Source organism: Gopherus evgoodei, chromosome 1 (genome assembly GCF_007399415.2).
Source record: "Gopherus evgoodei ecotype Sinaloan lineage chromosome 1, rGopEvg1_v1.p, whole genome shotgun sequence".
NCBI lineage: Eukaryota > Metazoa > Chordata > Testudines > Testudinidae > Gopherus > Gopherus evgoodei.
The window spans coordinates 38,623,904-38,650,430 of record NC_044322.1 but is presented as its reverse complement, the minus strand read 5'-3'; the positions used below and the strand labels follow the sequence as shown (position 1 = coordinate 38,650,430).

Here is a 26,527-nt window from a genome sequence, read left to right as displayed (position 1 = left end):
GGCTTGATCATGTGGACGGGTGCAGGGTTAAATCGGCCTAACACTGCTAAATTCAGCCTAAACTTATAGTGAAGACCAGAGCACAGAAACAGTTTTGTCAGAATTGAAGTAGTTCAACTTTATATACAAATTATGAGCACCTTAGAAATACCTCAAAGATATCCTAAGCACTGAGAGAGCAGGATAGTTATTGCATTAGCCATAGTAAATGTTACATAGGAAAATATAAAAAGATTGTTTGTGCTTGATGTTGAAAAGAAAATCTCTTTTTTTTTTTTACTGAACATATTAGACACACCATCAACTTGAAATTCATGGTGCTTGAAAATGTTGTACTTTCTATCTGCAGTATTGTACCTCATCCAGTGTACTTAATGCCCCAATAGCAATATGTGGGTGAAAACAAACAATCACTATGTTCTCAAATGAACTCACACAAGAAAATGATAAAAGACCATATCACTTGTGGGTGAAAACTTTTCACTGGATGTATCCCACTGTTCCTTGGGATAACTTCCATAGTCCTGTCTATGCCAACAATCTGCAATGCAATCTGTTTCAAATGGAAGTCACATCTCCCTTTGCAAAAAGCAGCAGCTCAGGTCAGCGTTAACACATTGTCTTCTGAACTCCAGAGCCTGCAAGGGTTTTCAACAGACTCTGATCTGATGAAGCCTTTTGCAAAGTGAGCTGCTTCCTGGTCATGTGAGCACAGCCAGATTTTGTGGTGGATGGTATTGTGGTGTAAGACCAGTAAAACTGTGGACTTCAGCAAAAGCATAAAGAATAACCAGGCATACCAGCAGATAGCTAAAAAGCTAGCAGCTCAGCGGATTTTCCAAACAGGCAATAAATGCAGGGTGCAAATTAAGAGGCTAAAGAGTGAATACAGGAAAACTCAGGATAACAGTCACATCTCGGGCAACTAGCAAACAACATGCCTATTTTATGATTACTTTGATCAGGTCCTTGGCACTGCACCCAGCCCAGAACCAACTGTGCTTCATGATGACCTGGTGAACTGTGGTGGAGCACTGCTGGCTCCTGAATCCAGCATGGGGATTCACTGCAGCCAGCAGAAGGCTTCAAGCCAGGATCATGAAGTGACTCTTTTAGTGCAACCAGTTCCAGAGCAGGTTGTGGATGAGGATCAACAGCAAAATCTCAGTTCCTATGTGAAGGAGCTCTTTGAACCCCTCTGACTCCTGAGGAACAGCGCGCTTCTGAGAACCTGGTGGAGACAGAAGTTGCTCCACAGCCTTTTAAGTGTATAATTCAAATTAAAAGTTTATTATTACTGTAATTGGATTGATTTGTGGTTAAAGAGCAATGCAAAAATGCTAAGCCCCGGTTACCAGCGTTTGGACACTAATGGTGGATTGTATCACAGCATTTAGGTGTCCCCACCTTCCCCCTCCACACCATGTGGAGTTCAAAATGGTGAGTTGGAATTTCAGACTTTTAAACACAGCTGTATTTTAACTGTTAAGACAAAGAGATTTGCTACAGTCATTCTTGTTTTCCTTTGAGTATTTGGAAATTTGCCACTTTGCAAGCACTTCTCCTGGGTCTGTGCAGCTGCCCGTAAATAGTAAACTGAGTGTGTGTGTTTGGGGAAACAGTATTCTTCTTTGAGTGCTTGCTCATGTCAATTCCATTCTAGGTGTGTGCATGCCCACTTGTGTAGCTGTCAGAGATTTTTGCCTTAGCAATTTCCGTAGGGTTGACTGTAACGATCTCTTGAGTGCCGCGCGCATCATCAGTATATTAGGCGCTGCTAGCCTTACACTCTTGCAGCTGCTTCTTAGTGTCCATGGTGGTTAGTCAGAGCATCTTTCCCTTGCCTAGCAAGGATTAGTGGTTCTTCTACTTTGCTCTTTGAGCCTTAAGGCTTTGTAAATAGTTCGTTTACAGTAGTTAGTAAGTAGTGTAGATAGCGATAGAATCCCAGTGGGGACTTTGCCCCAGGCATGCCCTGTTGTCTCTGGGTTTTAAGCCCTGCTCTGACTGCAACAAGCCTATGCCTGTTAGTGACCCCCATAGCAGCTGCCTCAAGTGCTTGGGGGAATCATATATGAAGGACAAGTGTCGCATCTGTAAGAAACTTTCGTCCCAGAACTCAGAAAGAGCGAGACATCCATTTGAGGGCCTTCCTCATGGAGGCTTCTCACCACCTGGTATCCAAGCCTTCCTGGTCAGACTCTGCCCCAGCACCTTGGCCTCGGTGCGCAGCGCATCCCCAGCACTAGGCTGCACCCAGTACTACTCCCCATTGCCGGTGCCAAAGAAGACGTTGAAGAAGAGCGATTCACCAGCACCGAGCAAGAAGGGCAAAGGACCTAGTTCAGGCCACCAGCCCACACTGGAGCCACATGGGTACAACCCCCTGATGGGGCCCGCTAGCCCCTCGAGGGATCTTCCCCTGACTCCAGGCAGCAGTAGGGGACCCAGAGTGGTGACAGGGCCAACGCCTTCCCAGGCTCTCCTGGTGCCCATAGAGCAGAGGCCTCTAGCAGCGTGCCAGCACTGCATGTGTCGCAGGACATGGCAAGGGGTCCTGGTGAGGGCAAGACAACCATGAAGACCCCACAGGGGGAACAAATTTGTTCTCCATCTCCACGCTCCAGGTCTCCATCTTCTGTGGGACGTCCAAGATTGCTGGCACCGTGATTATGGTCTCTGCTCTCTCAACCTGGGTCCCCTAGAAGAAGTTATCGGTCACCATATCGCTGGCACTGATCATCCTGCCAGCTGTCCCCTCGGCGCAGATCCCCATCTCCCAGAGAGTGGGAGTGGTCTCTGTTGCGGTATTGATCCCCAGACCCCGGCACCAATCCACCTACTCATGGCACCGGTCTCCCGTGGCAATGGTTAGCTGTCAGACACAAGCTTCAATGGCCCCTCCATGGTCACTGGAAGGTGATTCCTCTGGTGCAGAAATTCAGCCCTTCACCACAACAGCACTGGCATGATTGGGCACCTGATGCTGCGTCGACTTGAGCAATGCTGTTGTGGCAGCAAGACGAGTGGCTGGAGCAATGTCTCTCCTGATGCCGATGCCTCCGTCAATCCATTCCTTGGTTGCCGCCTCGGATCAGTAACCAACAGCACTGAGATTGGTGCACAAGGTGCACTCAGAGGCTGGGGTAGAGGAGTGAGCGCCCACCCCAGAACCCTTTTCCCCTGTGGGGAATGATGCCTCAGGTCCTCCCCCGATGACCCAGTCATCCTCCTTGTCCCTGGATGAGGCGGTGGTGGGGCTCTCTCTTGCCAGCCCACCAAACAGTTTTAAACAACATCAGGCCCTGCTTCGTAGGGTGACTATGAACTTGGGCTTGGAAGTGGAGGAGATGGCTGACATCTGGTTTAATGTGCTCTCGGCCTCTACTCCCATCCATGTTGCACTAACATTACACAGTGGGGTCTTAAAGATAGAAAAAGCCCTTTGGCAAACTCTTTCTTCCATCCCTTCCACCTCCAAGAGGGCCGAGAAAAAGTATTTCATCCCAGCCAAGGGTTTTGAATATTTGTGTACCCACCCTCCTCTGGGCTAACTAGTTGTCTCGGCAGCCAGCGAGAAGGACAGACAGGGCATATCATTTCAACCCCAAAAAATAAGGAAGCCAAGAGGCTGGATCTTTTTGGAAGAAGGATTTATTCAACAGCCAGCCTTCAGTTACCAGTGGCTAACCACCAGGCTCTCTTGGGGAGGTACAACATCAACTTATGGGACTGTCTCTGTAAGTTCAAGAACTCCCTGCCCCAGGACTTTCCCCATGAATTCGGGGCCCTGGTGGAGGAGGGGACGATAGCTGCAAGGTGCTCCCTTCAAATGGCATGGGACACATCCAATTTGGCAGTTAGGGTGGTCGTGTTGGCAGTGGTCATGAGGCACAGCTTATGGCTTCAGGTTCTGGCCTTTCCCAGGAAATGCAGGCCTCGATCCAGGATCTTGAGGCTTACCTTGATGGGAACAGTCTCTTTGCAGAGAAGACTGATGTGAGGCTCCACGGACTGAAGGACAGTCGGGAACCTTCACTTGCTGGGACTGCATATGCCCTGTCAAAGCCTGACAGGGGCCAGAAGCACTCATTTTGATGGTGCACTCGAGAGCGATGCCTCAGCAAACTCTCTAGATCTGCCTTGTTCTTTCCTCAGGAGTCTTTGTCCCTACCATTCAGTCTGGTCACGGGTCACCTCAGACCATGGGGTGCTAGAGACTGTGTCTCAGGGTTACACCTTGCAATTCTTGCTCCCACCAACCCTCTTCTCAGTCCTTCTCCAGAGACCCTTCTCACAAGCAGCTCCTCGTCTCAAGAGGACGAGAACCTAATGCAGCTGGAGGCAGTGGAGGAGGTCGCTTGGGACATGAGGGGAAAAGGGTTTTATTCCCATTATTTTCTAATCCCAAAAGTGAAAGGAGGCCTAAAACCCATTCTGGACCTGCGGCGCCGCAACAAGTCTCTCAAAAAGTTAAAGTTCTGCATGGTCTCCCCAGCTTCCATCATCCCCTCCCTGGATCCAGAAGACATCGCCCTCGAGCTGACGGACACTTAGTTCCATATCTCCATCTCCCAAGGTCACAGATGATTCCTCCATTTTGTAGTTGGCAGGCACCATTTCCAGTTCACAGCGTCTTTGGTCTCTTGTCTGCCCCGAGAGTGTTCACAAAATGTATAGCACCAGTGGCCGCTTACCTGAGGTATCAAGGGGTTCAAGTTTACCTGTATCTTAATGATTGGGTCACCAAAGGCAGATCTCAGCAACAGGTGCAGAGGAGCCTTGATCTGGTTCGTTCCATCTGCCATGACCTATGCCTGTTGATAAATGAAAAGAAATAGACCTGAAAGCCGGTGCAACAAATAAAGTTCATTGGGGTGGTTCTTGGCTCCACACAAGCCAGAACCTTCTTTCCAGAGGCACGTTTCCAGGCCATGTCAGACCTGAATCCCCCATGTGAAACACTACCCACTCACCACTGCTCACACCTGCCTGCAATTGTTAGGCCACCTGGCCGCGTTTGCACATGGTCCAGCATGCCCAGCTCCATCTCCGGCCACTGCAAGCATGGTTGATGTTGGTCTACATCCCCAACAGACATGATCTAGACGAAATAGTCAGGATGCGGGTTCACATCCGCTCATCACTGGATTGGTGGTTGAGCCCCACATCAGTATTGGAGGGAGTTCCCTTAGCAGCCCCATCCCCCTCACTGACCCTGGTTTCCGATGCTGCTGGTCATGGGATGATTTGTCCCTCCACATAAACATCAGAGAGCTCAAAGTGGGTCGCCTGGCCTGCTGGGCTTTCCTGCCCCATGGGAAGGGCAAAGTGGCGCAGTCTTGACAGACAATACCGTGGTGAGGTACCACATCAACAGACAGAGCAGAGCCAGGTCGTCAGCTCTTTGCCAAGAAGCTCTCCACCTTTGAGACATCTGTGAGCAGCATACTGTCCATCTAGTAGCCGCGCATACACCCGGGGCCAGGAACATGTTAGCAGATGGCCTCAGCAGGGCCTTCTTAATTATAGATAAGTTTCAGTTGGGGTTCCTTCTCCCCCCACCACTTTCCCCTCCTGGGGACCAGGGCATGCCTCAGTCTTATGGCTTCAAACTGTGTGGGTCCTGTCTGAAGCCAATGCCAAAGGGAGACCCACACAACTCCTGTCTGAAGTGCTTGTGGGAAGCCCATCAAACGGATAAATGTAAGATCTGCAGTGGCATCTGACCAAGGACCAAGAAGAAGAGGGACTTTAGGCTGAAACTACTACTCATAGGGTCAGCCATTTGTCCCCAGATGGCAATGGTGGTGTCTGATCCCAAACCCAGCACTTTGGTGTGGAGCTCACAGGCCTTGGTATGAGAGGCTGCAGCGCCGAGAAAGGACTCGGGCTCCAAGGACCCTCAGCACTGCCATTGCACGGTGCCGAAGACCTCCTCCAATGCCAGTGCCCCACACCACTCCCATTCATCGATGCCACACAAGAAAAAGAAGACGGACAGCAGTCGTTCTCCCACTAAAGTAGTGGAGTGAGGAGGCACCAGCTGGGTGTGTCCCCTGATAGGACACCCTGCTTCAGCTCCAACTTAGCTGGCACTGTTGACTCCGGCCTTACAGTGAGGTTTGTCAAGTCTGGTTTCAGTGGACTCCCTGGTGCAGGAGTGTTGGAAGAAGGACCCAGACCTTCCGTCTACACTGCACACTTTTGCGGCAGCTAGGGACCTCATAATGATGACGGTGCAGTCCCCTGCACTGGCATCGGTGCCACAAATTTTAAAATTACCATTGTCTATGTACTTCTCTAACTATGATTAACAAGGCTGTGTCAAGAGACAGTGTGATGACTGAAGCATCCCCTTCACAATATGTGTGGGTTCACTTTAGAATTGTTATATTTTATGCCCTTGACATTCCACAGTTATTAATTCTGTACTCCTCCACAGAGCTACTTTAAACAATAACCCTCTGTTTCTTATAATATTTAAGGCCCATAACCTATACTACCTGCTGTTCTTCAGGAACTTGATCCCTGGCTCAGCATACCCTCAGGCCCATTCCAAAAGGACACTTTTCCATGAAGAACACATGGTCAATATTCTTGAGAGAGCAGAGCAGCAGTTCCAGTACCAGAAGAGGGATGAAAGACTGGAAGACTTGGCAGGCTGACAGGCAGGAAGCAAGGTTGAGGCTTGCTGCCCAGGTGCAGGCGAGTGTTTCAGCAAGGGAGCAGGCACTTGCACAGCAGTTCCTGGAACAGAAATGGTGGCTAAGGGAAGAGGACAGAGCCCAACAAAGACAACTTTTCCAGCAACTCCTATCTTAATGGCTGCAATATCACTGGCTCCTGCTGCCTCTCTCACAGCACAGCATGATGCCCCAGCAATGTACCCTCAGCCCAGCAGTAGCTTGCACAACTCCATGTTCGGGGGAGCCCATGCGTTCAGGACTGGTGAGCAGCTGGGCTGGGCAACTAAACCCTGTGCAGCCTTCCTTCTTTCACCCCTCTTTGATTGAAACCTCCACCTTGCTCACCCGCCACAAAGTGAGGGCTAAACATTAGAATCATAGATTATTAGGGTTGGAAGGGACCTCAAGAGATCATCTAGTCCAACCCCCTGCTCAAAGCAGGACCAATCCCCAGATCACCCCCTCAAGGATTGAACTCATAATGCTGGGTTTAGCAGGCCAATGCTCAAACCACTGAGCTATCCCTCCCCCCCATTAAAGAAGGGAAAGGAGAATTTGGGGTCCGCAGACATTTAGTGTTAGGGGGATTGTATTAGGTATTAAATATTTCCGTCCTTTGGAGGTGGGAGGGGGGTATTTGGTGTAATGGCAGCTGGCCTGCCTAACACTGTGTGAGTGGTTTACTGTTTTCTGACCTGTTTACAAATGAAGAATGTTATATTTTCAAGAAAGTTTATTGCTGCTCAGTGCAGCATATCATATACACAGGATCTGAGATAAAGGTAAAAACATGTTAAGGAGTAATTTAAGCATGGCAAAGCAAACAATATTCCTCTCTTTGCTGGTCCCCAATCACAAATTTATTTTTCATCATGTCATCTGACTTACATTACATAGCAATTAAATCCACACCCCTCCCATGCACCGCCCCCCTGCTAAAAATGAGCCAGGCCCCTCCCCCACCCAAGCACATTCATACAGGTATTATCCCCCCTTTTCCATTGGGCCATGCAAGTCAATAATGTGAATGCACACAAAATATTCCTTCTGCTGCACAGGTGCAACCAGCTCCCACAGTGGTAGCTGCACTTTCTGGCTGAGGGTACCGATCCAACGTTCCCTCGCCATAATAGATCCACTCAGGGGGAAATCGCTCACCTCTGGCCTCTAGGTTGTGAAGAGCACAGCAAGCCACAGTAATGCAGACAACATTAATTACACTGGCATCTGAATGGGTTTGCAAACACCTCCAACATGATTTTAATCTGCCAAAAGCACATTCGACAACCATTCTATAGCTGCTTTGAGTGTAATTAAACCTTTATTTGCCAGGGCCTCAGAAATCAGGATATGGTTTCATAAACCAAGGTAAAAGAGGGTATGTGGGGATCCCCCAGAATAACAGTGTGGACAGTAATATCATTTATGTCAGTGTCATTTAATAGGAATAGTGTCCCAGCCTGTCCAAGAAGGTAGACTGCCGAGCGGTGAAAAATTCCAGCATTGTGAACTTTTCCTGTACAGCCCACATTGACATTCATAAATCTGTGATTCACTGCATAACAATGGAGTAGTACCCTTTGTGGTTTATATATTCATGTGCTCCTTGAAAAGGGCATACTATGGGCATGAGTCCCATCACTAGCACTGCCACAGTTACAAAACCCCACTCTCTCAAAGCCATCAGTTACCTCTAGAATATCTTTAATGCCTGTCACCTTGGGGTAAACCTCATGCCTGATTGTGTCAGTTACCTCTGCCACCACTTTACCCATAGTCAGCTTTCCAACCCCAAACCGGTTAGCAATAGACCTGTAGCAGTCTGGGGTAGCCAGCTTCCACACAGTTATAGCAACCTGCTTCTGGACTGGCAAGGTGACTTTGTGTATCTCTTTATGCTGGAGGGTGTGTCCGGGGAGGGGAGAGTTAAGAAGCTCACAAAGCTCCAGAAATGTTTGTTTCTTCATGCAAAAGTTCTGGATCTACTGCTGGTCATCCCAGCTCTGAATTACTATCTGATCCCACCAGTCGGTGCTTGTGGCCATATACTGGAAGCAGCGCTCTACGTTGGGGCCATCAGTGGCTACGCCAATTATACTGAGCAGTATCTGCCACTGCGAGTCTGTAATCCCAGGGTATTCCTCCTGCAACTGCATTGGGAAATCTGTGAGGTACCTTTGGTGGGACAGAAAACATTGCCAAAATGTCCACCAGCACCTTATGGATGCTCTGCCAACTTCCTGACCCATGCATGAAAGTGCAAACAAGAGAAGTTCATCCAAAGATGCCTCTTCCTTGTTGCTAGCTCTGGTAGCTGGGAGTACACAGAACAAAAAGATTGCTCAGCAGGATTTGTTGTCCGACCGTTCAAATTTCCTGTAATGTGCAGGGTGAGCAGCAGACTTTTCCCACAATGTGACACATTGCTAGGGCTAGAGTCAGCATTGTGGGGGGCAGTGCACTAGGAGCTCTGTAATATGGTTACCTTGACGAGGATCTGTACTTTGACTCAGAGTGTGGATGCCAGAGCCCTAGGTTCGAGCACCAGTCAGAAAATTCTTAACCTAGGGTTACAATGCAATGTCAGCTGACTTGAGTCTCACTATGCATACATTGCTGTGTAGAACCTGTGTAAACTTGAAAGCTTGTCTTTCTCACAACAGAAATTGGTCTAATAAAAAACATTACCTCACCCACTTTGTACTTGCTGTAGTTATAAGTAACACATAAGATTGATGAAATGGAAAGAAGTCAACACATTTTTTCTTAAGTTTGTGCAGATAGTGTTTCCCTTTCCGAGAAAACTCCTATAAACATCAACATTCAAAAGATGTAAATAAAAAACTTTTAAAGGATTTAAAAAACATCTGGATTTACTGTGTAAAGGCTGATTTCTATCTGAAAGAGAGTTTTAAACAAGTTTAAAAATTATTAAATGGCACATTATTTTAAGAAAAACACGTTACAGTTGTTCACCCTAATCTCCTTTTATTTCATGATCACCATCTGCTTAGTCTGCTACAATAAAACTTTTCACTTACAAAGCACCTTTCATCCAAAGGTCCTAAAGTGCTTTGCAAAGCTAGGAACAGAGAGGCTAGGTGACTAGCCCACGGATACAGAGCAAGTTAGTGGCAGAGCCAGAACTGGAATAGGTGTTGACAGTCTCCTGCTTTAACCACATAAACAACTGCTAATAGTAACAAAAATTAAAATTGCCTATAGGTGAAATTTTCCATGTAACTTTCCACTTCGTTTCCTTTTTTATGTTCTTTTTCCTGTTTTTGGACATCCATATTATATAAAATGACTTTTTGATAATACCAGTATTGATTAATGCATATGAATGTATATTGTGTTGGAAAAATACATGATGCATTATATTTGTATGTAATTATTACAAAATTGTCACACATTTCAGATTTGGTTTTAGAGTATAAGGATTAATGCAGTTTATTATATATATGTGGTAGAAAAGTAAAATGCTTTCATGATAATCGGTTACTGGAGCTTGGTGTTCTGTTTGTTGTGCTCTCAAAGCCTTGTCCCCACAGCTGTTTTGCTATAATTGCACTACTGCTTTTAGGGAAACAGTTTTGTTAAGTGATTAGAATAGGGGTCTGAAATTCAACATTGATGGGTTCTCCTATTGGTTCTGCCACTGTCCTGCAGAGCTATCATGGGAAATGTATTAATTTCCCTGTGCTTCAGTTTACCCATTTGTCTACCTTACAGAAGTGTTGTAGGGTTTAACTATGATCTATTTATTTAGAATACCAATGGGTAGTTCAAAATATATTATTTTAAATAAAGACTGATTCATAGTAGAAATTTGTACACATACATGCACACTCTCTCTCTCTCATATATTTTTTTAACCCCGGATTCAGCATTTGCTATATGGTAGTTTTGTTGCTACCAAATTTTTTTTACTGCCTGAAGGTTGACTGAAGCTTAGGCTAGTACCTAGGATGGTCCTGCTGTTTGTTCTAACCACTAGGCTACACTTTACATTGTTTCTAAACATAAATATTAATTGAATGGTTAATGCAAAAAAAATCATTTATCTGAGCCTTTCTGTTTGAGTTTAAGCAAGCAAAAGGGCAATCCCTACATGCGCTGCCGTATTTTATATATTGAAAATGAACTCGACATCTGTTTTTGAGTGCCCAAAGACTTTGTGCAAAACTAACATACTAATCAGTTGCAATCTGATAATTGTTTCTTGTACTAATATGTAATGGACTTGATTTAATCAACTCAGAAAAGTCAGATGAGACCTTTGAGCTCAGGTCTGAAATCATTGTGAACAAACATAGGAATTGGGAAGTTTCCTGTCCTGATTTTTCTGTTTCCTTTATGAAAAAAGTACAGAAAAAAGTATTTCTCCTGTATTGTTTGATTTTCATGGAGTTATTGTTTTATTTTGATTTCAGGAAGACCATGCACTCAGCTGCAGCTTCTGAACCCTGAACGATTTGCCCGACTTATCAAAGAAGTTCTGAATACTGTGTGGCCTGGCAGAGATATGGTGGTACAATGGTATCCAGTTTCAGAAGATAAAAATCACCCATCTATTTCATGGCTTAAGATGGTCTGGAAGAATCTATATATACACTTTTCTGAAGACTTGACTATGTTTGATGACATGCCGCTTATCCCGAAGATGCTGCTAGAGGAAGACCAGGTATTAGTGGAACTTATTAGACTTAGGACTCCACCTGCAATTATTTTAGAAGATGAATCTGAGACACAGCTTCCAGGATTTTTAGCTGACATCATTCAAAAACTTGGTGGTGTTGTACTTAAGAAGCTAGATGCCGCTATACAACATCCACTTTTAAAAAAATATGTGCATCCACCATTACCAGGTGCTGTTTTGCAGATAATGGAGAAACTGTCATTGCAAAAACTGTCCAGTCAAGTTTCATCATTACCTCCAACACATAAAGATGCTCTTAGGGGATTCTTAGCTAGTTTAACTGATGCCAGTGAAAAAGAGAGAAGAATTATTCAGGAGCTACTGATATTTAAAAGAATTGAACAATCATCTGATGAAGGGGTCACGGCTTTTACTGGATTAAAAAGTTGTAAAGTGTTGCATCACACTGCCAAACTTCCACCCAGTCTGAGACTTTCTATTCCAATAATTGACAGCAGTGATGAAGCTACCATTCGTTTAGCTAACTTATTAAAAGTAGAACAGTTAAAGAGCACAGATTGTCTAAAGTTTATTATACAGGATATTCAAAATGACTTTTATTCTTACGATGAAACAATACAGATTATGCTCTGGGTTCTTGAAAATCTCACTTTCCTCAAAAATGAGAATACTGATGTGCTAGATTGGCTGTCATCACTAAAATTTATTCAGATTTCACAAGGAAAGATAGTGTCAGCCAAGGAACTTTTTGATCCTGAGGTAGAAGTACTGCAAAATCTGTTTTATGCTGAGGAGGAAATCTGCTTCCCACCCAGTATTTTTACAGCGTCTTCAGATATTCTTCATTCTCTGAGACAAATAGGCTTAAAAAATGAAAGTGATCTTGATGAAAAAGACATTATGCGAGTGGCAAATAAAATTGAAAGTTTGCAAGGTGATTCTTGCGCAAGCCATGATGTACTACTAAGAAAAGCTAGAACTCTGTTAATGATTTTGAACAAAAATCATATGTTGGTGCAGTCAACTGAAGCAAAATCAATGCTGAAAAAATTAAAATGGATTCCAGCATGTAAGGAAAGACCTCCAAACTATCCAGGATCACTGGTTTGGAAAGGAGACCTTTGTAATTTTTGTTCACCGCCAGAAATGTGTAATATAGCTCATGCAATTTTAGTTGGTTCATCAGTTCCCTTTGTGGAAAGTGTCCATTTAAATATAGAAAAAGCACTTGGTATCTCCACCAAACCTAGCATAAAAGCAGTCTTAAAACACTTTAAAGTGGTGGTTGATTGGCACAGCTCTAAAACCTTTAGTGATGAAGACTATTACCAATTTCAGCATATCTTGCTTGAAATTTATGGATTTATGCATGATCACTTAGAAGAAGGTAAAGATGCTTTTAAAGCCTTGAAATTTCCCTGGGTCTGGACCGGTAAAACATTTTGTTCCCTTACCCAGGCAGTAATAAAGTCAGTACCTGATCTTGATCTCCAGCCTTATCTGCATAGTGTGCCAAAAACTATGGGTAAATTCCACCAATTGTTTAAAAGTTGTGGTTCAATTGAGCAGTTGACACCAGACCACGTTTCCATGGTCATTCAGAAAATATATGTAAAGAGCGAGCAATCTCTCAGTGAAGAGGAGAGTAAACAAAATCTTCACATTATGCTGAATATTATAAGATGGCTATACAGCAGTCAGATTCCAGCAAGTCTGAATACACCTGTGCCTATATATTGTATCAAATGTCCTTTTAAGCTTGTAATGAAACCAATTCATGAATGTTGTTATTGTGATATCAAAGTTGATGACTTAAATGATTTGCTTGAAGATTCTGTGGAACCAATAATTCTGGTGCATGAAGACATACCCATGAAAACTGCAGAGTGGTTAAATGTGCCATGCCTCAGTACAAGATTGATTAATCCAGAAAATATGGGATTTGAGCAATCTGGGCAAAGAGAACCTCTCACTGTAAGGATTAAAAACATTTTGGAGGAATACCCTTCTGTTTCAGATATCTTTAAAGAGCTACTTCAAAATGCTGATGATGCCAATGCAACAGAATGTAATTTCATGATTGACATGAGAAGAAATATGAATATAAGAGAGAATCTTTTGGATCCAGGAATGGCAGCATGTCATGGACCAGCTTTGTGGTCATTCAACAATTCTGAATTTTCTGACTCAGATTTTCTAAATATAACTCGATTAGGTGAGTCTCTAAAAAGAGAAGAAGTTGATAAAGTCGGGAAATTTGGACTAGGGTTCAACTCTGTTTATCACATCACTGATATTCCTATCATTATGAGCCGAGAATTCATGATAATGTTTGATCCAAACATTAACCATCTCAGTAAACATATTAGAGATAAATCTAATCCTGGGATCAAGATTAACTGGAGTAAGCAACAGAAAAGGCTGCGAAAATTTCCTAACCAGTTCAAGCCATTTATAGGTGTGTTTGGTTGCCAGCTACCGTTGACTGTGGAAGCTCCTTACAGTTATAAAGGAACACTTTTCAGACTTTCCTTTAGAACTCAGCAGGAGGCTAAAGTGAGTGAAGTCAGCAGTACTTGCTACAATACAGCAGACATTTACTCTCTTGTGGATGAGTTTAGCATTTGTGGTCACAGACTGATAATATTCACTCAGAGTGTAAATTCAATGGTTCTGAAATATTTGAAAGTTGAAGAAGCTGACCCTGGTGTAGCACAAGATACAGTGACTATTAAAAAAAGTCTGTGTTCCTCCAAAGCATTGACTGCGCCTGTTGTAAGTGTTTTAAAGGAAGCAGCTAAACTGATGAAGACTTGCAGCAGCAGTAATAGAAAGCTTCCCACTGAAATACCAAAGTCTTCGTGCATCCTACACATAATAGTAGAAGAATTTCATCATGTATTTAGACGGATCGCTGATCTACAGTCTCCACTTTTCAGAGGTCCAGAAGATGATCCATCTTCTCTCTTCGAAATGGCTAAATCTGGACAGATGAAAAGGCCAGTTGAAGAATTGCCACAAAAAACAGTAGATTCTTCCTCTTGGCTCATATGTTCTTGCATGGATACTGGTGATGCATTAAAATTTTCATTACATGAAAGTGGACGAAGACTAGGTCTTGTCCCCTGTGGTGGAGTAGGAATACTGCTGTCTGAAACTCAGGACCAAAAGTGGATTGTGAAACCTAATTGCAACAGCATTGGGGAAGTATTCTGCTATTTACCTCTACGAATAAAAACAGGTTTACCTGTTCACATCAATGGCTGTTTTGCTGTTACTTCAAATCGAAAAGAGATCTGGAAAACAGACACAAAAGGAAAATGGAACACATTATTCATGAGGCATGTTATTGTAAAAGCCTATTTAGAAGCACTTTGTGTTTTACGTGACATGACAGTCAATGGCGAGCTAGCTGACTACAGTTACTATGCAGTGTGGCCAGATCCTGACTCAGTGCATGATGATTTTTCCGTCATATGTGAAGGATTTTATGAAGATATAGCTCATGCAAAAGGGAAAGAAGGGATCAAAGTGTTCTCTGATGGTTCATCTTGGGTTTCCATGAAGAATGTGAGATTTTTAGATGATTCAATACTGAAACGTTCAGACATTGGACCTGCAGCCTTTAAGATTTTCCTCAAATACCTTAAAAAAACTGGATCAAAAAATCTTTGCGCTGTGGAGCTTCCGTCTTGGGTAAAGGCAGGGTTTGAAGAAGCAGGATGTAAATATATACTACTAGAGAACACTTTCTCTGAGAGACAGTTCTTTTCTGAAGTCCTTTTCCCTAACATTCAGGAGATTGATGCAGAGTTGTGTGATCCTTTGATGCGTTATGTTCTGAATGAAAAGGTTGATGAGTTCTCAGGAATTCTTTGTGTTACTCCCTGTATTCCTTGTTCTTTGGATAGACATTCTTTGGTGATACCTTCAAGATTGATCCACCCCGAAGGAAGAGTTGCAAAGTTGTATGATGCTAAAGATGGAAGGTTTCCTTATGGCAGCAGTCAGGATTACCTTAATCCAGTTATCTTGGTTAAACTTGTTCAGTTAGGTATGGCTAAGGATGACATTTCATGGGAAGATCTAATAGAACGTGCAGAATCAGTAGCTGCAATTAATAGGAATGATCATGTTGCAGCCTGCCTCAGAAGCAGCATTATATTAAGTCTCATTGATGAAAAACTAAAATGTAGAGATCCTAGAACTAAAGAATTTGCTGCAAAATGTCAGACAATTCCTTTCCTCCCATTCCTCACAAAACCAGCCGGCTTCTCATTACACTGGAAGGGTAGTGACTTTCAGCCTGAAACAATGTTTTCAGCAACTGACCTTTTCACTGCTGATCATCAAGATATTGTTTGTCTTTTACAACCAATTCTTAATGAAAATTCCCATTCCTTTAAAGGTTGTGGGGCCATATCATTAGCTGTCAAAGATTTCTTGGGTTTGCTTAAGAAACCAACTGTTAATATGGTCATAAATCAGTTGCAAGAAGTTGCAAAGTCATTTGATGGAATTACATTGTATCAGGAGAATATCACCAATGCTTGTTACAAATACCTCCATGAAGCAATGCTACAAAATGAAACAACAAAAGCAGTGATCATTGAAAAGTTGAAAAATTTTAGTTTCATTCTTGTTGAGAATGCATATGTTGACCCGACAAAAGTGTGTTTTCATTTGAACTTTGAAGCAACACCATATCTTCATCAATTGCCTAATAAATATAAAAATAGTTTCCGTGAACTATTTGAAAATGTAGGTGTAAGACATGCTTTTACAGTTGATGATTTTGCCCTAGTTCTTGAGTCTGTAAATCATGAGAGGGGAAGCAAGCAGCTAACTGAAGAGAATTTTCAGCTTTGTAGGAGAATTATTAGTGAAGGAATATGGAGTCTCATTAGAGAGAAGAAACGAGAATTATGTGAGAAAAAATATGGTGAGATTTTGTTACCAGATACTCATCTAGCACTTTTACCTGCTAAATCTTTGTGTTACAATGACTGTCCTTGGATAAAAGTTAAAGATACAATGGTAAAATACTGTCATGCTGACATCCCTAGAGAAGTTGCAGTAAAGCTTGGTGCAGTACCCAAGCGACATAAAGCTTTAGAAAGATATGCCTCTAATATCTGTTTTACTACTCTTGGGACTGAGTTTGGACAAAAAGAAAAATTGACAAGTAGAATTAAAAGTATTCTTAATGCCTATCCCTCTGAAAAAGAAATGCTGAAAGAGCTCCTTCAGAATGCAGATGATGCAAAAGCTACAGAAATTTGTTTTGTGTTTGATTCTAGACAACATCCAGTTGATAGAATATTTGATGAGAAATGGGCACCACTTCAAGGACCAGCACTATGTGTTTACAACAATCAGCCTTTTACAGAGGATGATATAAGAGGAATTCAGAACCTTGGAAAAGGTACTAAAGAAGGAAATCCATGTAAAACTGGACAATATGGTATAGGATTCAATTCTGTGTATCACATTACTGACTGCCCCTCTTTCATATCTGGTAATGATATACTCTGTATCTTTGATCCCCATGCTAGATATGCACCAGGTGCAACTTCAGTGAGTCCTGGACGCATGTTTAGAGATTTAGATGCAGATTTCAGAACACAATTCTCAGATGTACTCGACCTTTATTTAGGAAATCACTTTAAAATGGATAATTGCACAATGTTTAGGTTTCCACTTCGAAATGCAGAAATGGCAAAAGTGTCAGAAATTTCCCCAGTTCCATGTTCAGATAGAATGGTCCAAAACCTCCTGGATAAGCTGCGCACAGATGGAGCAGAACTTCTAATGTTTTTGAATCATATGGAAAAAATTTCCATTTGTGAAATAGAAAAAACAACTGGAGCACTGAATGTGTTATATTCTGTAAAGGGCAAAATCACTGATGGAGACAGATTGAAACGGAAGCAGTTCCATGCATCTGTAATTGACAGCGTAACTAAAAAAAAGCAGTTAGTTGAAATACCTGTGCAACAGATTACTTACACTATGGATACCGAAGACTCTGAAGGGAACCTTACATCTTGGTTAATTTGCAACAGGTCAGGATTTTCAGCTATGGAAAAGGTATCTAAGAGTGTTATATCAGCTCACAAGAATGAAGACATTACCCTTTTTCCACGTGGAGGAGTGGCTGCTTGCATTACTCACAACTACAAAAAACCACATAGGGCATTTTGTTTCTTACCCTTATCATTAGAAACCGGGTTACCTTTTCATGTCAATGGACATTTTGCTCTAGATTCTGCCAGAAGAAATCTGTGGCGGGATGATAATGGAGTTGGAGTAAGAAGTGACTGGAATAATAGCCTAATGACAGCATTAATAGCACCAGCCTATGTTGAACTACTGATTCAACTGAAAAAACGTTACTTTCCAGGCACTGATCCTACAGTATCAGTATTGCAAAACACGCCTGTTCATGTTGTGAAAGACTCTTTGAAAAAGTTCTTGTCTTTCTTCCCAGTTAACAGACTTGATCTACAGCCAGATTGGTATTGCTTAGTGAAAGCAGTTTACAGCTGCATTCATGAAGATTTGAAACGCCTTTTACCTGTTGTGCGGGCTCCAAATATTGATGGCTCTGATTTACATTCTGCAGTTATCATTACTTGGGTTAACATGTCTACCTCGAACAAAGGTAGGCCATTCTTTGACAATTTGCTACAAGATGAGTTGCACCACCTCAAAAATGTAGAGTACATCACAACACGTAAGACAGTGGCAGAAAATGTTTATAGACTCAAACACCTACTTCTAGAAATTGGATTCAATTTGGTATATAACTGTGATGAAACTGCAAATCTTTACCATTGTCTTGTAGATGCAGATATTCCTGTCAGCTATGTGACTCCTGCTGATGTCCGCTTTTTTCTGATGACCTTTTCTTCCCCAGACTCTAATTGCCACATTGGAAAGTTGCCTTGTCGTCTTCAACAGACAAATCTGAAACTCTTTCACAGTCTAAAACTTCTGGTTGACTATTGCTTTAAGGATGCTGAAGAAAATGAAGTCCAAATTGAGGGATTGCCACTACTTATTACACTTGACAATGTCTTGCAAGCTTTTGATTCAAAGCGACCAAGGTTCTTAACAACATATCATGAACTGATTCCATCTCGCAAGGATCTGTTTATGAACACTCTGTATTTGAGATACAGTAATATTTTACTTACCTGTGATGTAGCAAAAGCTTTCGATGTCACAAGTTTTGCTGATTTGTTATCATCCGTGTTGCCTAGAGAATATAAAACCAGAAGTTGTATACGATGGAAAGAAAATTTTGCAAGTGAATCTTGGCTTAAAAATGCATGGCATTTTATCAGTGAATCTGTAAATGTTAAGGAAGACCAAGAAGATATGAAACCAACATTTGATGATATTGTTGATACTTTGAAGGATTGGGCTTTGCTTCCAGGTACAAAGTTTACTGTCTCAGTCAATCAGCTTGTAGTGCCGGAGTGTGAGGTCTTGCTGCCCCTCAGCTTAATGCATATAGCTGTTTTCCCAAATGCTCAGAGTGATAAAGTTTTCCATGCTTTAATGAAAACTGGTTGTATTCAGCTTGCATTGAACAAAATATGCTCCAAAGATAATGTTTTAGTGTCTCTGTTGTCAGGATATACAGCAAATATAGATAATCCGTCAAGCATTCTGAAAGCCATACATTATATGGTCCAGACCTCGACGTTTAAGACTGAAAAATTAGCAGAAAGTGATTTTGAGGCCCTCCTAATGTACTTCAGTTGCCATTTAAGTAATTTGATGTCACAAGATGACATCAAAATTTTAAAGTCTCTCCCATGCTATAAATCCATTAGCAGTCGATACATCAGTATTTCAAAATGTGGAACGTGTTACATACTCACAAAAAGTATTCCTTCAATTGAAGTGGATAGATGGACACAGTCAACTTCATCTGCCTTTCTTGAAGAAAAAATTAACTTGAAAGACTTGTATACTGTGCTTGGTTGTGTCCCTGTAGATGATCTTGAAGTGTATTTGAAGCATCTTTTACCAAAGATTGAAAGTCTGTCTTATGATGCAAAGGTGGAACACCTGATCTACTTAAAGAACAGACTCTCTGGCATTGAGGAAGCTTCAGAAATAAAGGAACAGCTGTTTGAAAAGCTGGAAAGCTTTTTGATAATTCATGATGCAAGCAATAGACTAAAACCTGCAAAACATTTTTATGACAGAACTGTAAAAGTCTTTGAAGTTATGCTTCCTGAAAAATTGTTCATACCTCAAGATTTTTTTAAGAGACTGGAACAACTCACAAAACCGAAGAATCAATGGGCATTCCTTACATCGTGGGTAACATTCCTGCGGAATATAGGACTAAAATACATTATTTCTCAGCAACAGTTACTACAGTTTGCTAAGGAGATCAGTATGAGAGCTAACACAGAAAGCTGGTCTAAGGAAACACTGCAAAGTACAGTTGATGTCCTCCTTCATCACATATTCCAGGAAAGAACTGATTTATTATTGGGAAACTTCCTAAAAGAATTATCTTTAATTCCCTTTTTGTGCCCCGAGCGTGCTCCTGCTGAAATTGTCAGATTTCATCCTCAGTATCAAGAAATTAATGGAACACTCCCTCTTATAAGATTCAATGGAGCACAAGTAAACCCTAAATTCAAACAGACAGATGTGTTACAATTACTATGGACTTCGTGTCCTATTCTTCCTGAAAAAGCAACACCTCTAAGTATCAAGGAACAGGAAGGAAGCAGTCTTGGACCACAAGAACAGCTTGAGCAGGTTTTAACTATGCTTAATGTTAACTTGGATCCTCCTCTGGACAAAGTTATCAATAACTGCAGAAATATATGCAATATAACAACTTTAGATGAGGATATGGTGAAAACCAGAGCTAAAGTACTAAGGAGTATCTATGAATTTCTCAGTACAGAGAAAAGGGAATTCCGCTTTCAGCTTCGAGGGGTTGCTTTTGTGATGGTGGAAGAAGGTTGGAAGCTCCTGAAGCCTGAGGAGGTAGTAATAAATCTTGAGTATGAATCTGATTTTAAACCTTACCTTTACAAACTTCCTTTAGAACTTGGCACCTTCCACCAGTTATTTAAACACTTAGGTACTGAAGATGTTATTTCAACAAAGCAGTATGTTGAGGTTCTAAGTCGCATATTTAAGAACTCTGAAGGAAAACAATTGGATCCCAATGAAATGCGCACAGTTAAAAGAGTTGTTTCTGGTTTGTTTAAAAGTCTGCAAAATGATTCTGTAAAGGTTAGAAATGACCTTGAGAATGTGAGAGATCTGGCTCTTTACCTTCCCAGTCAAGATGGTAGATTGGTAAAATCAAGTGTCTTAGTTTTTGATGATGCGCCACATTACAAAAGTAGAATACAGGGTAACATTGGTGTGCAGATGCTTGTTGATCTTAGCCAGTGTTATTTAGGAAAAGACCATGGTTTTCACACTAAGCTTGTAATGCTGTTTCCTCAGAAACTGAGGCCTCGCCTACTTAGCAGTATTCTTGAAGAGCTGTTAGATGAAGAGTCTCCCAAAACATGTCAGTTTGGAGCATTATGTTCTCTACAGGGAAGATTGCAGTTACTATTATCTTCTGAACAGTTTATCACGGGACTCATTAGAATTATGAAGCATGAAAATGACAATGCTTTCCTAGCCAATGAAGAAAAGGCCATAAAACTGTGCAAAGCCTTGCGAGAAGGCTTGAAAGTTTCCTGTTTTGAGAAGTTGCAAACAACATTAAGGGTTAAGGGTTTTACTCCTATTCCCCACAGTAAAAGTGAAACATTTGCTTTTTTAAAGAGATTTGGGAATGCAGTAATACTGCTTTATATACAGCACTCTGACAGCAAAGACATAAATTTCCTCTTAGCATTAGCAATGACCCTGAAATCTGCAACTGACAATCTAATTTCTGATACCTCATATTTAATTGCTATGTTGGGTTGCAATGATATTTACAGAATTAGTGAGAAGCTTGATAGTTTAGGAGTGAAGTATGACTCCTCAGAACCATCAAAACTTGAATTACCTATGCCTGGAACTCCTATACCAGCTGAAATTCATTACACTCTCCTTATGGATCCAATGAATGTATTTTATCCAGGTGAATATGTTGGTTATCTTGTTGATGCTGAAGGTGGTGATATATATGGATCATACCAACCAACATATACGTATGCAATCATTGTACAAGAAGTAGAAAGGGAAGATGATGAAAATTCCAGTTTTCTAGGCAAGATTTATCAGATCGATATTGGATATAGTGAGTATAAAATAGTGAGCTCTCTTGATTTATACAAGTTTTCAAGACCCGATGAAAGTTCTCAGAGTAAGGACAGTGCACCTTCTACCCCAACTAGTCCTACAGAATTTCCAGCACATGGTCCTAGGACAGTTCCTCCTCTTTTTTCTGGTAGAGAGAGCCACAAAACAACATCTTCAAAACATCACTCTCCCAAAAAGATTAAGCTGAATTCTTTGCCAGAAATATTAAGAGAAGTGACATCAGTGCTCGAACAGGCTTGGAAACTTCCAGAATCTGAAAGGAAAAAGATTATTAGAAGGCTATATCTTAAGTGGCATCCAGATAAAAATTCAGAGAATCTTGATATAGCCAATGAGGTTTTCAAACATTTACAGAATGAGATTAACAGACTAGAAAAACAGGCCTTCATCGATCAAAATACAGACAGAGCATCAAGACGAACATTTTCATCCTCAGCTTCTCGATTTCAGTCAGACAAATTTTCATTTCAAAGATTTTATACTTCATGGAATCAAGAAGCAACGAGCCATAAATCTGAAAGGCAACAGTATAAAGAAAAGTGTCCATCTTCCACAGGGCCATCTTACTCTGCACGTTTCTTTGTACCACCCACATTCAAGTCTGTTGGTAATCCTGTGGAAGCACGTAGATGGCTTAGGCAAGCTCGAGCAAACTTTTCAGCAGCAAGAAATGACCTTCATAAAAATGCTAATGAATGGGTGTGCTTCAAATGCTATCTCTCCACAAAGTTAGCCTTGATTGCAGCTGACTACGCAGTAAGGGGTAAATCAGATAAAGATGTAAAACCAACTGCACTTGCACAAAAAATAGAGGAATATAGCCAACAACTTGAAGGACTTACAAATGATGTTCAAACACTGGAAGCTTATGGAGTAGATAGCTTAAAAACTCGATATCCTGATTTGCTTCCCTTTCCACAGATTCCAAATGACAGGTTCACTTCTGAAGTTGCCATGAGAGTGATGGAGTGTACTGCTTGTATCATAATAAAACTTGAAAACTTTATACAACAAAAAGTGTGAGAGATTTGAAAGTTAGAAAATTGTACTCTCAAGAGCTAGATATTTAATGTGATGGGATAGAACTGTAATTTACATATGCAGATTACTGTATTTCTGAGAGGTTACACTTACCAAACAGCTTAGAAATACAATGCACGTATTTGGATGGTACTGAAGTATTTAGAATTGAAATTAATGTAAGCAGGCCTTTTTTTTTAAACTGAGTTTATTGTATAAGCAAACTGTAAAACGTGAATATTTAAAAATTTGCAGGGAGATTGTACTGCAAAAAGTAGCTGTCTGTACAGTAAATTGGTTTAAATTGATCTGCACTTTATGTAACCAAAGCGTAGCGGTTTGTTAGATAAAGCTTGTATATAAACTTAGATTTTATTTCATTTAATATTATGCTTCCAAAAATGTGGTGTCATCTTTTTAATATACTGATCAGATTGGAGAAATTACTAAATGAAAATCATAAAATAACTTTGGAGAGGAGTCACTCCAGAGCATTTCTTTATTCTTTTATCTTCCATGGACATTGATGTCTCTCATAGTAGTATTCTTATCAGCTGGATCTGATTATCAGTTTGCTGCAGTATTACATCCTCTTGTTTAAAGGATAATACAGTACCTATAAAATGGTACAGTATTTTAATCCGGATTAATATTACTTGATTTAGCATACAATATCATGTAGTGCATTGAATACATTTACTTAATTGTAATATAATTAGGTATTTAATTTACATTTTCTGTTTAAGAGCCTGTCATTGTTTATTTAATGAAAATTGCATGTGGATAATGTAGGATAGGTGACCATTAATATACAGAGTTTTATGAAGGGTTTTTGAAAACCATACACTAAAACTAATTTCTTAAATGTCTAAATGCTTGAGTTTCATGTTTCTCTCAGGCAATATCTTTTGTTACATGTCAGAAGGTGCTGCAATATAATGTTCCTTTTATTTTGTCTTTCACCATGCCACCAGAGATGTTTGATTTGCAGTTTACCTTCTTTTATAAATTGTAATACTTCTGGTAATGTCATGTCATGTACTCAACATTAGCTATTTGTAAGGAATTATGGGAATTTGTAAATAGGATTTTTTTTGTTTGTTTTTTGTTCCAAATCTGCCACATTAAACATAAATATTCATCATTTCCCAATGACACAATTGTCATAACTGTTTACTTGCTACCACAATGAAACTGTAGTTTCACTTACAGAATGTAAAGCCAAACAGACAATAACACGATTTTACAGGGGTGCTATGCGTGCAGCAGCGTGGTAATCCAAAAGAGGAAATGCTGACAAAGGCTTAGTTTCATGCACATAAATAAGGGCTTGTTATGTTCAGAAGTCTCACAAGTAATTATTGGCAATAGGAAGAAATTATGCTGTTTGGAAAACTGTATTGCTTCTGGTTGTGAAGCCATGTGATTATTTCTGTTGTTATATTAAGTGCCATAACTTTAATAAAGAAAAATACAAACACATACTTCCATCTAGTGTGTCCTGGAGTTATAAATTAGCCCAGTTTTAACCAACAATTTCAAGCTTACTTTTAGCTAAATGTATAATCACTCCATTTTGGTTCATTCTGAACAATTGTACAGTTTCCATCAGCATATTAAAAGAAAATTATGCAGATGAATGCTTTTTTCCTTGTAAAGGCTCATATGCCACATTTCACAGTTCGTTGAAAAACATGTAATTTTTGATGTTTTTGTGAAATAACTAGCAAGCAGGTAAAGGAGAAACTAGATGTGCTCATGAAATAAAGTAGCTTATTCTTCACAGTTTTAAACAGGTAGTATTAATGATCAGATAATTTTTATTGTAATTATGAGATGAAAAAGTGTTCAGTGTATGTAGGATGTTTAAGTGCATCATTAAAATTACTAGCAACATGAAAAAAAGTTTAAAGTATGTTTCATTCTAAATTAATGTAAAATACCACCATATGGAATAGTAGTAAGAAAGCATCATAGGAGCAATTTGAATACTATTCAAAGACTTTCACAGAGACTCTTTTAAATAAAGAGTTATAGGTGAAAATATGTGCTTGCCTCATAAAAATGATGTTATAAACCCTTCAAAACAGTTGTGCAACATTGTACTGAATTAGCTTTGTTAGTCATATTTTACATATTTACTGAGTGCTGACAATGTACTAGAGAAAACCAATTCTTGCCTTGAGTGGCTTAAATCTTAAACTTTAGATGTTGAACTGGGGAAACAAAAAGTCTGAAGAGACAGAAAAATCCACACATTGCCAGTGATAGTGACAGTTTCATCCTGGTATAATGCAGTCAACAAGTTATAACATTTTTGTATGCATATACTAAGGCATGTTTAGGTATCTGCTGCTCCTAATTGGTGCCTATGATATTAATATTCAATACAGTAATTATTAATGTACTATATTAATAAATCATGGGAGTCTTACTCAGAAGTCTGAATTGCCTTTTCGTTTGGGTTTGGTCCCTATCTCATTCCACTAATCCTAAGTAATGCAGCGTCATAAGGCCCAAAAGCAGTCAAAACACTGCACTAGTTACTGTGCAGGAAGGCAATCCAGCAGAGAAACTGATTGCACAAGGGCATTTTGCATCCTTAGCAGGAGGAAAATGTTGGTTTACTTTCTCATCCTCAGTTCTACCAAAAACTGTGAGAAGTGAAGAACATAAGAAAGCCATACTGGGTCAGACCAAAGATCCATCTAGCCCAGTATCCTGTCTTCCGACAGTGGCCAATGCCAGGTGCCCCAGAGGGAATGAACAGAACGGGGAATCGTCAAATGATCCATCCCCTGTCGCCCATTCCCAGCTTCTCGAAAACAGAGGCTAGGGACACCATCCCTTCCCATCCTGGCTAAGAGCCATTGATGGGCTTATCCTCCATGAACTTATCTAGTTCTTTTTTCAATACTATTATAGTCTTGACCTTCACAACATCCTCTGGCAAGGAGTTCCACAGGTTGACTGTGTGTTGGGTGAAGAAATACTTCCTTCTGTTTGTTTTAAACCGTCTGCCTATTAATTTCATTTGGTGACCCCAAGTTCTTGGGTTATAAGGAGTAAATAACACTTCCTTATTTACTTTCTCCACACTAGTCATGATTTTATAGAACTCTATTATATCTCCCCTTAGTCATCTCTTTTCCAAGCTGAAAAGTCTCAGTCTTATTAATCTCTCCTGATACGGAAGCTGTTCCATACCCCTAATAATTTTTGTTATCCTTTTCTGAACTTTTTCCAATTCCAATATATCTTTTTTTAGATGCGGCAACCACATCTGCACACAGTATTCATGGATTTATATAGAGGCAGTATGATATTTTCTGTCGTATTATCTATCCCTTTCTTAATGATTCCCAACATCCTGTTAGCTTTTTTGACTGCCATTGCACGTTGAGTGGATGTTTTTAGAAAACTATGCATAATGCTGCCAAGATCTTTCTTGAGTGGTACCAGCTCATGTAGCTAATCATTTCATCAATGTGGCTGGTTTATGTTTTCCAATGTGCATTACTTTGTATTTATCAATACTGAATTTCATCTGCCATTTTGTTGCCCAGTCACCCAGTTTTTTTAGATCCTTTTGTAGCTCTTCATAGTTTGCCTGGGACTTAACTATCTTGCGTAGTTTTGGATCACCTGCAAAATTTGCCACCTCACTGTTTAACCCTTTTTCCAGATTGTTTATGAATATGTTGAATAGGACTGGTTCCAGTACAGACCTCTGGGGGACAACACTATTTACCTCTCTCTATTCTGAAAACTGACCATTTATTCCTACCCTTTGTTTCCTATCTTTTAACCAGTTAACAGTCCACGAGAGGACCTTCTCTCTTAT

General features: G+C 40.8%; 1 protein-coding gene across 10 annotated transcripts in view; it reads left to right on the top strand.

Annotated features, from left to right (window-relative positions):
• Positions 1 to 25,425, top strand: part of SACS (sacsin molecular chaperone) — a 132,017-nt gene extending 106,592 nt beyond the window's left edge. For all 10 annotated transcript variants that reach the window (XM_030562065.1, XM_030562085.1, XM_030562115.1 and 7 more), the window contains one exon: positions 11,126 to 25,425. In XM_030562065.1, coding sequence (XP_030417925.1) covers positions 11,126 to 22,686 — 11,561 coding nt within the window. In that variant the 3' untranslated portion in view covers positions 22,687 to 25,425. The remainder of the gene's footprint in view (positions 1 to 11,125) is intronic.
• Positions 25,426 to 26,527: the final 1,102 nt, after the last annotated feature.